General features: G+C 48.9%; 1 protein-coding gene across 3 annotated transcripts in view; it reads left to right on the top strand.

Annotated features, from left to right (window-relative positions):
- SMAD2 (SMAD family member 2) overlaps nt 1-14,250 on the top strand; it is a 357,823-nt gene that overhangs the window by 284,101 nt on the left and 59,472 nt on the right. For all 3 annotated transcript variants that reach the window (XM_069626941.1, XM_069626943.1, XM_069626942.1), the window contains one exon: nt 2,706-2,850. In XM_069626941.1, the coding sequence (XP_069483042.1) occupies nt 2,706-2,850 (145 nt within the window). The remainder of the gene's footprint in view (nt 1-2,705; nt 2,851-14,250) is intronic.

Here is a 14,250-nt window from a genome sequence, read left to right as displayed (position 1 = left end):
AATCAGAGCTCTGGAGACGGTGAGCTTCTGGGGGAAGGAGAGGAAAGGAAGAATGCCCTTTGAGAAGGTGCAGCTGGTAGTGTGACTTTTTAGAGACATCAAAAATGTGGGGAGAGGAGAGTGAGGAGTTGAAGATGACCCCGAGGTTTTTTGTCTCGCAGGTGGGAGGAGGGCCAAGAGGCCGGCCAGAGAGTGACAGCAAAGGAGGGCGCGGGTGTGCCGATGCGGAGAATCTGTCTTACCGGCATTAAGACAGATTATTGGCAGCACACCACTCCTGGATGGCAGACAGTCAGATGAGGGAGGGCGGGAGGGAGGAGAGGTGGCGGAGGGCAGCCTGAAAATGAGCTGAGTCATCCACATAGCACTGGAAGTTGGGGCAGAGCGCTGCAATGCTGTGGGCAAGAAGTGCCAGGTAAAGGTTGAACAGCTAGGTAGAGAGGTTATACCCCTGGGGAACACCACAGGTAGAGGTAGGACCCAAGTTGAACCTGGGAGGGTCGATCAGAGAGGAAAGAAGTTGGCCACGCCAGGGCCTGACCAGTGATCCCCAGGTTATCGTGGAGTCAGTTCAGCAGGATGGTATGGTTAACCGTGTCAAAGGCAGAAGAGAGATCAAGTAAGATGAGGACACGGGGTGTTGGAATCCACGTTGGAGAGCAGGTCTTCACGGATGTTCAGGAGAGCAGTTTCCGTACTTAGGGCAGCTCTGAAGCCAGACTGGTGATCATGGAGACAACCAACAGATTCAGTGTGGAGAATGAGCTGGGTGATGGCCAATTTTTACAAGAGTTTGCCCAGAAAAGGGGTGATGGAGATTGGGCGATAGTTAGCCGGGCAGGACGGGTCAGCAGAGGGATTCTTACGAGGGTGTACAAGTGTGCTTCAGGGGGGGTGGGGGGGAAGACCTTAGTGGCGAAGGAGTGGTTGCAGAAGTCGGCCAGGGCATGAGCTAGAGTCAATGTGGTTCTTGATGGTTTTGGAGGAACAGGGGTGAACCTGTTTTGACAAGACTTTCATAGCCATGGAGGGGGTTGAGGGGACAGCAGCAGAGATGCAGGCTTGGATGTGAGGTCTCTTCTTGGTGAGGACTGAGAGCCGGTATTGCCTTTGGAGCTGGCGGCAGGACAGTTTGTCAGGATGTGAATTAAGCGCGCCATTCCCTCGCAGCCACCCTGCACTTGCGGTTGAGGGTGACAAGGTCAGAGTTGTACCAGGAATTGCATTTCGCTTTGGGCTTCAGGCAGATCCTCATGACAGGGGCCAGAGCATCGAGAGAATTAGATATAGCAGAGTGGAGCATGGAAAGGGCTGTGTCAGGGTGTGTCAGCCTAAGGGGGGGAGGAGGGGAGAGGCCGCGAAAGCCTCAACTGACATGCGCTTCATGGGTCAGATGACTGAGAAGGTGGGTGGCAGTGCTGGACTTGGCCTGAGGGATAGAGAGGGTGAGCTGGAGGAAAGGAGAAAGTGATCACTCCAGGAGAAGAGGAGTGGTGAGAGGCATAGAAAGGTTAAGGTCTGAGGCAATCAGAACAATCCGAGTGTGCCCTGCAGAGTGATTCGGGCCTGAGGGGAGAATAGAGAGTTGCATAGGTCGCGAAAGAGTCCGGAGGGGGGGGGGGGGGACAGGAAGCATCCAGGTGGATGCGAAGTCTCCAAGGTGGAGGAGTTGAGTGGTCGAGACTACGAAGGAGGAGAGGTCGGCCCACTCGGAGAGGAAGGAGTTCTGGCCAGGTGGCTTATAAATAGTAGCCACAGTAAGGGAGTGGGAGTGACCATTTTTTTTTTTTTGGTTTCCGTTTGCCATTTAAGGTCCGTTATTTGTGGGGCGTCATCGATACTTGCATTAACACAGAGAGCCAGATATTTGCCTGCACCTACTGCTTAAATCGGTGCGTTGGCCGTGATCTGTTTTATTTATTTTGGTATCCGGTCATGCCAGGGCCGTAAAATCAGAATTTCTGATTTCTTTACATTAATTTTCAAGTCGTTGTGTTCCACGTAAATTAGGATTACAGCGAGCCTCAACTGTTTACAATCCGCTTTTGGTCCATTATTACAAGATCAGCGTAGATCATCCAACCCAGAGGGGTGCCAGTTATTTTCGGTGGATTTGCTATTGATAGAATTGGAAGTTTCAAATCGGAAATAAAGAGGCTGAATAAGGCCGACGCCAATGGACATCCCTGCTTAAGTGCTCTTGAGGTGTTGATCTCTTGAGTCAATAGGCCGGCTGTGGTCAGGCGCACACAAATGGTGATTTCTTCATGTAAGGTTATTACTGCAGAGAGCAAGTCGTGTGGGCAGTGCCATTTTTCCCTTTTGTTCCATAAACGAGTTCGATCTACGCTGTTGAAAGCTTGTTGAAAGCCGATAAATGCGACAAACATGGGTTTCTTGTTTTGAATAGATCGAGATTTCAAGATGTTCAAGAGGAATAGATTCAGATTGCACCCAACGCACTTAACAAAACCAGTGTGACGGACATCCAGTGTTACAGATTCTGTAGACCATGTGTTCAGTCATTTTAGAATTAGTGAGGCTAATATATGCCAGTTTAATTTAACTGAAACACTTTATTTGTTTTTAGTTTGCATGGTTTACATATAAACGCATAGATTGATTTGAAATGTGTATGAATGGTTAGAGCATACAGACGGATGCAGAGAATAGTATATAACTTATGATTTACTCAATTTCTCCAGGTTGCAACCTAAAGATCTTCAATAATCAGGAGTTTGCAGCTCTTCTGGCTCAGTCCGTTAACCAAGGCTTTGAAGCAGTCTACCAGTTAACCAGAATGTGCACCATAAGAATGAGCTTTGTGAAGGGATGGGGTGCTGAATACAGGTATACAAATGATATACACATCTGATTGTAAGCTTGTAAAATAAAATCTTTCAAAATGTTTACACATTATGCCAACATTGTATTTATGGGCATTTTTAGCATATGCAGGCTGTTGCTGGTTGTCTGTTTTTGGAAGTAGAATGTCTGTGTGCTGGACATTACCAGTAAATGGCATGAACATAATATGCACGCTATCCACTTTCTTCCATACTTGGTGTATGTATCTCGGGGACAGGAGCATGTTGCACAGCAGAATTATTAGAAAAAAAGCCATTGAAATATGCCTAAATGCCTGCAGCTTAGAGCCTACATTGTGCATCCTCAACGCCTCACCCGCCACTCCTTTTTCTCTACATAAGTCGGTCTGCAACATTTGGCTCGCCAGATGTTATGGGCTAAGACTCCCATACGCCCCATCCAACATAGTATATTGTAAGCAGCCATGGAAGTTGTAGTCCAAAACATGTGGAGAGCTGCAGGTTGCAGACCCCTACTCTACTTTGATGGAACCCTAGCAATGTAGGGCAGCAACCCATAATTTAGGATAAATACAATTCTAGGAAATATCCTATGCCAGTACCTGAAATAAAGGTGAAATGAGAACATTCAGTCTTCCCTTGTGATGGTTCTTTAAGGAAAGTGTGTTTGGTGTAGTGTGATTCCTGTAACCTCGAGTCCTAATCCCTTCCACCAGTAAAACTGCTAGTGTTTAGGACATGTTGGGGGTACCATTGCCGTTTGACGTCCTCTAAGTGGTGAAATGGATCTTGGAGGTGTTGGGTAAGATTTTCGTATTCATGATCAGTCTTCCTGGCCTGTCAATCCAAGAAACAAGAAAAATTTGCTGAGGCTTTGTAATTATTTAACCTTGTCCCTAGGTTAATGGGAATCCTTTTCCCCTCTCACCTAGTCTTTTACACTTTTTTTTATTTATTTTTTATGGGTGAACTTTTGTTTGGGAGAATTTTCTTTTTCTGTTAATTCCCTTTAACCTGAGAACCCCAGCACTTTTGCTGGTCTCTGGACTTTTTTTATTTTAATCTCCTGAGCGAGTGACTTTTTTTTACCACTCATTCTTTTTCTGCGACTGGGATTATTCTTACTGTACTGATGTTTCATTTTTTTTGTTATCTTTTTATTGATTTTAAAGTGCAACAAGAATCAACATCGAAAACATCCATCCCCCCTCCTACCCCCGGTTCCCTTAGACTCGAGACGGCTTAAGATTGCAACCAGTTTTAAGCAAAGAACACTAGTTTAGGCTTCAAAACATATTGAGGATACGAATGTTATGGGGACACCATTGGAGCATATAGTCACTCTGAAGATATTGTAGAATTGGGCCACAGTTCAAGTGAAAGTTCTCGGTGGCTCCTTGCAGTTTACATGTCACCTATTCCATAGTTATAAAGTGCCATACCTTTCTTAGCCACTGGAGTTGTCGGGGGGCATCTGCTGCTTCCAGCCTTAGGCTATGACCAGCCAGGCCACCACAACCAGAACCATGATCACCTTCCGTTGGCGCTTGGAGTGTTTTCTGTGTGGGGTCTCATATGCCAGTCAGCCATACACTATCCCCTAGCTTTTCTGCGCCCTGGACCATTTTCCCCACTTGTGCCTTGACCTCGTTCCAGAAGGGGATGATGCTCGGGCAGGCTCTCCAGATATGTTTCCAGTCTCCTTCTTGACGACATCCACGCCAACATAAACCGTCCGTGCTAGGATACCCATCCTTCAGTCTCTTCGGGGTAATATGCCATTGCAGCAGACCTTTTGGCCACATTTCCCTCAGGTGGATGGATTTTGTCAGAGTGGTGACGTTCTGCTAAGTTCCTTCAGTGGGAGCGCAGAATTTCCCCAGCGTCCCATCCCACCTTCATTTACAACCAGCTAATTTCTTCCCCTTGCAAGTTCAGATGTGCGTAGAAATTGGATATCAACCCGCGCGTACCTGGATCAGTTATCATATAGGTCTCAAATTGCGTAAGATCTCTCGTTCCCGCTTCTTCATTGATCCGGGAAGACAGCCAATGACTCAATTGAACATATCGGTATTTCTCTGTCCTCGCCACTCCCAGTTCTTGTACGCAGTCTTCAAACAACCTGATTGACCTGCCTTTGTACATATTCCCAATTCTGGTACAGCCCGCCTGTTTCCATGACATAAAGGCCTTTGGGTCCATCCCGGTGGATAGTCGGGTTGTGGAAGAGCGGCGTGAATGGAGAGGGGTGTGTTGTTGGGTTTCTTCGCTTTATTGCAGAGTCCCATGCATTGAGAGGAGCGCCCAGAGTGTCGCTTAATCGCGTGTTCATGTGTCTGTACCTCTTGTGAGACCACAAGAGGTTCGAGAGCGGCCCCCGGCCTGCATTACCCATTTGGTCTGTGGGTAATCTGTCACCCATTCTTTAACGACGCGCAGCTGCGCCACTTCGTAATACCTCTTAAAGAGGGGGGGGGGGCTGGCCTTTCCACACTTTAACAGCTGCTGTCAATGTGGCCATTCCCACCCTTGGTCTCCTGCGCTGCCACACGTATGAGGATGCCATTTTGTTTAGAGAGCGAAAGAAAGACCTGGGAAGCCTGATTGGTAGGGCTTGGAAGTAATACAAGACTTTAGGGCGAATCGTAATCTTCACTGCCGAGAAGCGCCCCCACCACGATATAGACATTGGCGTCAATCCCGTCAGCAGCTTTTGGAAGTGGTTGAGCAATTCCGGATAGTGTGCAGTGTACAGTTGACTCGTCTTGGAGGTGAGCTTCACTCCGAGATAGGTGATCTTGTCTCATGCCAACTGCACTCCCTGCTCCTGGGCCAGGTTTGAGATGGTCACGGGGTTGGCCGATAGATTCAGTATTTCTGATTTGTTTTTGTTTATTTTGAGGCCTGAAATGGCTCTGAATGCCTCCAGCTCGCTCATCGGTGTGGGAAGGGATCTGGTTGGGTCGGTCAGTGCCAGCAGCATATCCTCGGCGAATGCCATTGTTTTGTGCTCCACCCCGCCCATCTGCACTCCCTTAATTAGGTGCTGTTGTCGAATCCTTGCTAGGAGAGGTTCTAGAAACAAGGCGTACAGGAGAGGGGACAGCGGGCACCCCTGCTTTGTGCCTCTCGTCTGCGTGACCGTTTTGGACAGGAAGCTGTTGACGGCAATTCTTAAGGATGGACTTTTATAGTTTGCCTTTAACATCCCTCCATAGGAGTCCCCGTAGCCCATGTGTCATTGTACGAAAGAGCTGCGACCACTCGACTCGGTCGAACGCTTTCTCAGCATCGAAGGCGACTAGTATAGCCTCGATGTCGGTGCGTTCGGCCTTTTCTATTATGTGGCACACTCTCCTGGTTTTATCCGCTGCTTGCCTTGTGGGGACGAAACCCGACTGGTCCGCATCCACCAGAGAAGACAGGTGATCCGTTAACCTATTATCTAGGACCTTCGTAAAGAGGTTTGCATCCAGATTAATGAGAGCTATCAGTCTATATGATCCTGGGAGGGTGGGATCTTAATCCGGCTTCAAAAAGAGCACTAGTTTTTCCTCATTCATTGACGCTGTGATATTACCCCTTGATTTGAAGGTGTTAAACGGGCTTGTGAGCCCTGGGGGCTAAGACATGTCAATCTCTTTTAGAAGGCTTCAGTATACCCACCCAGGCCTGGTGCCTTGTTCTTTGGGTTGTTTGATAGCCAGCACTACTTCCTCCTGCGGGATATCTAAGTCCAGTGCTTCCCAGGCTTCCTCACAGACGCGGGAGGGGCACCCTCAGAAGGTATAGTTCCTGGTCCTCCTTTGATGGCGCACTGGTGGTGTATAGGTCCTGATAAAAGGATCTCATAATCTCACCCATTACGTCGTTGGTCGTTTTCCAGGCACCAGAGGGGTCCACCAGTGCCAAGATGGATCTTTCCCTGGTCACCTCCCAGAGCTGCCGAGCGAGTAGGGTATCCGCCTTGTTGGCAAGGATGTTTCTTTATTTCGTTCTCATGAGCGCGTGGCCCACTTTTCGGGTATGCAGGAGCTCCAACTGGCCCTGGATGTGTTGCATGGCTCGCCTTTTGGCCCTGCTGGGGTTGGCTGCTGCCTTCTTCTGCGCATCAAGCAGTTGAGATTCCAGGTCTCTCTCCCATTGCCCTAGTTGTTTCTCTCTTGGATTTCATTGCTATTAATTCAACCTGCAAAACTGCCTTAAAGGCATCCCACACTGTGTTTTGAGGGGTCTCCCCTGTGTCATTTTCTATGAAATACGTGTCGATCCTTTCCTGGATTTCCTCGACCAGCACTGGGTCCTGCAGGAGATATGTGGGAAATCGCCAGGTCCACACCCCACCCTCCCTAGCTTTGAGTGCCAGGGACAAAGTTATTGGGGAATGATCGGAGAGGACGATGGGGCCCGTTTCCACATCTGATTGTACCTAGAAGGGCCGTAGAGACCCATATGTAGTCTATCCTCAATAGAGTTGTGGACATGGGAGTAGTGCGTGAAGCCCCGCTGGTCCCCATGATGTGTGCTGTGTTCGCCAGGCGTCGGACAGGGAGAGGGAATCAAATGTCTTTAGTGCCTCCGAGGGGGCCTTCGATCATTCGCTGGTTCTACCCAACCTGTCCTGAGTGGGATTCCAAGCCAGGTTCAGATCCCCTCCCAGTATGACTTCTCCCGTTGCAAATTGTTCAAGAGAAACTATCATGTCCTTGAGGAATGCTTCTTGGCCCACGTTGGGGGTGTAGACTGACGCCAGGGTGATCAGTCCCCCCTCCACCGTAATGTTCAGGAAGACATACCTCCCCGTCGGATCTATGGTTGTGGATCTGGGCTTTCAGAGTCTCCTTAGTGGCCACCAGGACCCCTGCTCTCTTCCCCTCCACATTTGACTGGAAGACATGTTTCGCCTCCTTTATCTTGATGCGGGTTTTAACACTTCTCTTGATATGCGTTTCCTGATACAGTAGAATGTTTGCTTTCTGCTTCCAAGCCTGTCTGCCCAGTTTGGCTCTTTTTATGGGGGTATTCATGCCTCGTACATTCTGCGAGAGCACTGTCACCGGGATCTTATGTGTTATGTTCATTGTAAGGTTGGTGAATAGATAAACATAAACATTGTGGTCGCCTCTTTTTTCAGATGAAGACTGTGTCCTGCGGTCTCCCTTTTTTTCTTCCCAACCCCCCCCCCCCCCCAAACAATACCCATGAGGTCAGGGCCGGGTTGCTACATGCCGTGAGACTGTGTCCAGAGCTCCCGGCTCATATTTTCCCTCAAACACATCGTGGGGAGTGCTAAACCCCACTACTAAACCCCACTAGAGATTCCATCTGATTTTTCCCGTTTCCTCTCCTTGGCTTGCTGTTTATCTAACAAGTGCGTCAACCGCGTTCCTCTTCTCCAATTAGCGTTGCATCAGTGGTCCGTAGTTTATTCAGGGATCAAAGAGTGCTTGGCGTGCCCCCGGGCCTGCCTGGCCTTCCTTACTCTTCCTTACGCTTCCTTTCTTGTGTACCGTCTCCCATCTCTCCTGCTGGTCTGGCCCCTTGAGTCTCCTCTGGGTCTCCTGGCGTGCCTCATCTTCTCCACTCGATCTGCCCAGTTACATCCTGTGTTGTACTCCCTCCCATGTAAATGGGAGACCGAACGGGAAAGTCCATCTGTATTTCACCTGGGCCGCAGACAAGTGGCGAACCACTGGGCCCATCAGCTGTCTTTTAAGCAGGGTAGACTGGGCCAAGTCCTGGTATAATTGTACTTCCTGGCCGTTCACTCTTATCGGAGGGGATTGCCTGGCTTTCCTCGATCTGCTCTCTCTGGGTGTAAAATGGGTCTACTACTTCGGCCAGGATCTCCGTGCACAGCTGCGTGACTGTGGACTTCAGGTCTGTGTCCCCTATGGTTTCTGGTAGGTTTTTGATTGACATTGGATCTCCTCGATCTATTTTCAAGATCCTCACATTGCTGTTCAAGGTACATGGTAGTCTGGGCTATCCTATCTAGTGTCTCTTCAAACTTTTGAGAGTCTTCCTTTACTTGCTGGAGTTTTCTTTCCAGTGTGTCAGTTCTCTCCCCCAATTTGGTAACATCCTGTCTGATTTCCTGGATTGATTGCACCATCTCTCCCCTAAGAAGTTTAAATTGCTCTTGGACTGAAGTGAATAGTTGCGATTGCAGTTCTTTAAAGCACGCTTGCATGTCCTCTTTATTCATTGTGCTTCCCTCCATCCTTCCTCAGGTTGAGATGGAGCCTAGAATGGGCAAGTCTTCCGGTGTGGACGTGAAACCGCCCTGCGTCCCCCAGAACTGCTTAAGATTCTTTCCCTGGCTTCTCGGCGGGGAGGACCCGGCCTGCGTCTTGGACATTTATACTCCTTGGTGGGCCTGATGGTGGTATGGCGTGGGGACTTGCTCCAGTAGTCCCAGGGGGACCTTAGTTGTTGACCTGGGAGGGGGAACCTCACGGGGCCGCCCGCTCCCAGGGGAGGCCCGATCCCAAGTGACAGTGGGCTTGTCCTGCTGTGACTGTTAGTTCTATTTACTTTTTGTCTGTTGGGGCGGTGCTTTTAGGCAGCTGGTGGGGGAAGTTTGTTTCAGAACCCGCTTGAAAGGGATCGGTGGGCCGTGCTACTCGTGAGCCCCCCCCGTTTGGAGGCACCAGGCAGTGTCCTTTTTTTGTTATGGGCCTCCTCCCTTCCCTGTAGCGGATTTTATGTGTATTCCCTCACCGTCTGTGTGGAGGGGGTGGCCTGGATCTGGCCGTTGCCAGGCATACAAAGGCTGCTCCCCGCTTGATGGTACGGCTGGCACTGTTGCGTTTGGGCTGCGCTTGTTTACTTGCTGGTCCGCCTGGGAGTGCCCCCACTCAAGTTCCTTCCGCAATGTTGGCTCCAAACCGGCTCCCGGTCGGCCGTGCAGGGTGCCGCTGTATACGCTGCTGCCCCACGGCTCGCTGGCAGCAATGGGAAGGGAGTCTGCTGAGTCTCTACACCGGTCTCCGCCGGGCGGCCCCCTCAACCCCCCCCCCCCGCCCCTCCCCCGAGTCCTCGCACACTGCTCCCACGTCCCCCCTCTCAGCGTGGGTGCTCACCGCCACGCGGGCCGTCGCTCCTGCTTTCCCGGGGCGCCACAGCCCCTGCCACCATGGACACTCCTCCGACGGGCCAGAAGAGCAACATCGAGGATAGGCCCGCCAACCTCTCGGTGATTGGTGCGGTACTTGTTTGCTGCAATCTCCTCCACTGGCGGGGCTTGCCTGCCTGCCTCACGGAGCTCCCCTCTAGTCCGGAGTGCTGTGATTCTTTTGTGGTCATTCTTACGGGGGCGAGGGGGTAGCCCTGCTAACGCGTCCCACTGATACGTTTGATCACCCGTTTTGCATTGTTGATGGGTTAAGTTTTGCGGCCCTGAGAGGGAGAGGTGGTCAGACGCGTCCTCCTTCAACAGCAGCCATCTTGGAATCCCAAGCAACATATGTTTAATGCAGGCATCTGCTTTTTGCTTTGACACCCAGCACCCGGTGTGCAGTGTCACTGGGGGTCCCTTGAACTTCTCTTTCTGTTGAGATACATTTTCTTGTGAGAACTAGAGTTCCCAAGAATACTAAGATAACTTATCTTTCTTTTGTGGGTCCAGCACACACCACCCTCTGTGGGTTGCTGGGAGCCAGCGGGTTACATTGTAGCTCCTCCCACTCCTTATGTAATCTTTTGTTACACTGACAAACCTATAGCTGGTGGCAGTGGTTACTTTTTACTGCCTTTTTGTGCAGGTTACTAGCAGACTCGGCAAGAGATTGGGGTCTCGAAGGTTGAATGGAATTAGCACTGAAATGAGAATTCTTCCGAAAACTCTCCCCCTTCTCTCCCCCTTCTCTCCCCCTTCTCTCCCCCTTCTCTCCCCCTTCTCTCCCCCTTCTCCGCTCTTGACTAAGGAACAGGTGGATTTAATGCACTCCTGGATTGATCTCCTATTCCAGTGGGTCATACTTTCTGGAGAGACAATCAGTATTTTGGTAATTAGACCCCGACCTGTGTTCTATGGTGAAATCAAACCCTAGCAGGCTGATGGACTATCTTAACAATTTTGGATTCTCCCTGTTCATCTGCATTAACCATCTCAAGGGTTGGTGGTCTGCCTGAATAACAAATGTAGAACCATACGAGTATGGCCTAAACTACTTTGGAGACCACACAATGGCAAAACATTTGCGTTCAATAGTTGCCCACCTTCCTCTCACGGTGCTTCGGTTTCCTACTGATGAATCAGATCGGGTGTTCCCTGCCTTTCTCATCCAGTTGACTCAACATTGCACCTATCACTGTGTTAAAAGCATCTGTCTGTACAATGAAGGCTTGGTTGTACTCAGGGGCTCTCCAGACTGGAGCTTGACAAAGGGCTTTCTTCAGTCCTTCAAAAAGCCTTAGTGCACTCCTCTTCCACTGAACCTTCTTAGGGAATTTGGGTGGGGAGATCAAATTCCAGGGAGAAGCTTCACTCTCATAGTTCTCTATGAAGTTCCTGTGGTACCCAGTGAGACCCAGAGAGGCTTTCAGTTGGGTCTGAGTAGTAGGGGTGACACAGTCTTGTACAGCTTGTACCTTGCTAGACAATGACCTACTTCATCTCCTCCTACCTCATGTCCAAGGTATACCACTTTACTCTGACCAATTTGACATTTACTTGCTTTTATGGTCAGATGGGCCTGTTCCAGAGCCTGAAAAACATATCAAAGGTGGAGAAGATGCTCTTCCCAAGTGACATGGCATGATTGGTTATTTTGTAACGTGCTTAATACCCAGAGGTTTCGAAGCGCAGCGCTGGGGATCGAACCTGCTGCGCTGTCGTTTTGCTTCCAAGGCGAGCACGTTGCCTCGGAGTTATCCTCCCGGGACTGAACACTGCAATGTCATCCAAGTATTCCATGCAAGTCCTCTAACCCATTCAGAACTAAATTCACCATCCTCTAAAATGTAGCAGGTGCATTTTGATGTCCAAAAGGCATAACCTTAAACTTGTAGAGGCCTCCAGAGGTGGAACATGCAGTTCTCTCCTTGGCATGGTCTGTCAGCGCCATTTGGCAATAGCCTGATGTCCGGTCAAATGTACGGAGGAACTTGGCTGAACCAAGTTTGTCCACCAACTTATCTGTCCTGGGTAAATGATGGGCATCAGTCGTGGTGACTGCATTAGCTCTATAGTCCACACAGAATCTCAGCTCTTGGTTCCTGCTTTTGGCACTAGTACAACTGGACTAGCCCATGGACCTGTAGATGGCTCTATAACACCAAGATTAAGCATCTTCCTTTATCTAGGATCTTACATTCTGTAACCCCCGTTTGTGACAGGGAGACTCACCAGCGAGGATATCATGCTGGCCCCAAGCGGTCAAGCCTGGTGTCAGTGAGAACAGGGAGGAAAACTGATTAAACTGAGTCTTTCACTCCTGATGTTGCAGAGGACAATCTGAAGAGTTTTACTCCTTCAATTCTCATTTGAGGCTTGTCCCTTGGGGAGATCAGGGAAGAGGCTCACTCTCCTCCTTCTCCTCCTCTTGATCAGAGTCTATAAGCAAAGCAATCGGATGGTTAGTGTGATAGACCCTAGGGGCCTCCTTGGGATTGCCCAAGTCCACTAAATAGACCGCCAAGTTCACTCACAATCTTGAAGGGTCTAAACCATTTGTCCTGTAAGGCCCTCTGCCTTGTAGGTGCCATAAACAAAACAAGCGGTCTCCACCATGTTGGCCTTCTGGTCATGCCAATGTTTGACCAGAGCCTGACCTGCTTTCAGGTTATCTGAAGCTTTTCATGAGTGCCATCCTCTTCCTGGGGCCTAGCACGTAGTCGGTGACTCTCTGTAGTGAAGGAACACTCTCCAACCCATCCTTGATTAGGGCCAATGAACCTCTAACCGGATGACCATGGAGCAGCTCAAAGGGTCTGAAAACAACCCCTTCTTGAGGGACTTCTCTATAAGCAAAGAGAAGGCATGGCAGTAGAAGGTCCCACTTTGTTCTAAGGGGTTCCTCCAAAGCACCAATCATGCTCTTCATAGTTCTGTTACACTCCACCAACCCATTGGTTTGGGGATGGTAGGCTGTTGAGAGCTTGTAGGTAATGTCTGGAAGTATGGGGGAAGGGGCTACCCCTCAGCTACTCACACACTCCAACAAGATGTTATAGGGAGAATAGAGCCATCCACAAACCAGCCTTACAAAAAGGCTGGGCCGAGCATAGATGGCACACAAGTCAACACAAGATTGAAAATAGGCCTATTAAATACTCGCTCACTAAGTAAACATGCACTTAGTGTCCATGATCTTATAAAAGAGAGTGATTTAGATATAATCTGCCTAACAGAAACCTGGCTGAAGGAGCCTATTGGCCCTGTAGCATCAACTGCGGTCCCAGAGGGATATATTATGTACAATAAAAACAGAGATAAGGGTCTGGGCAGTGGAGTGGCAGTTATAGCAAAAGAAACACTGCAATTCTTCAAAGCCAGCTTTGAATGTACGGGCTGTGAGTCTATTCAGCTAAAACTGACCTTTTCGCCCAATAAATGTTTGAATATTATTGTGGTCTACAGACCCCCTGCGTTATCTTCAGATTTTGACAACGAGGTGACCAGTCAAATCAGTAAGTTAATCTCGGTAAACTCCGCCACCTTATTAGTAGGCAATATGAATAGGTGGAAGGGGGATCCGGCTGACAAAGAAGAATTGGCTTTAGAAAAGACCTTGAATAACATGGCCTTTCACCTCATTAACAATGACCCTACCACTCCCCAAGGGAACCAGCTAGACTGGGTTTGTACAAACTATGTACAATCAGAAAACGTCTCTACTGAGCCGTGTATTTGGTCCGACCACCGTCTGGTTACCTTTGAAATACTTGAACCACCTCCCAAAAGACAGGATAACCCACACATAGTAATCCAAAGTAGAAATTTTAAGAATATAGGACCTGAACTTCTGAAACCATGTCTACAGCAAGTCCTAGAATCTTTTGGGGAAAATTATAGTTGTGAGACTATGCTTGCAAAATATAACGCTGGCTTGGAAAAACTAGTAGAAAAGCATGCCCCACTAAAAAACAAATCCGTTAGGAAAAATAACCGATGTAAATGGTACGACGACGCAATTAATACTCTGAAACAAGAAAAACGTGCCAAAGAAAGAGCCTGGCAACCAATCACAAGAGAACAGAAATGTCTGGAAACTCAAGGATCTTGAGTATAGAAAGGCAGTCAAAGAAGCCAAACTAAACTATTACAATAGAGAAATAGAGTCAGCAGTTAACTCTACAAGTAAACTTTTCGAAATTCTCAAGTCCGTTGAAAAACCAAAGGCACTATCTCTACCTCACAATCCTTCTGAAGAAGATTGTGAGAGTTCAAGCAGCATTTGCTGGCAAAATATCA

This window comes from Ambystoma mexicanum, chromosome 6p (assembly GCF_040938575.1).
Source record: "Ambystoma mexicanum isolate Mex_15411 chromosome 6p, UKY_AmexF1_1, whole genome shotgun sequence".
Lineage (NCBI taxonomy): Eukaryota > Metazoa > Chordata > Amphibia > Caudata > Ambystomatidae > Ambystoma > Ambystoma mexicanum.
This window is presented reverse-complemented; position numbering and strand designations above follow the sequence as displayed.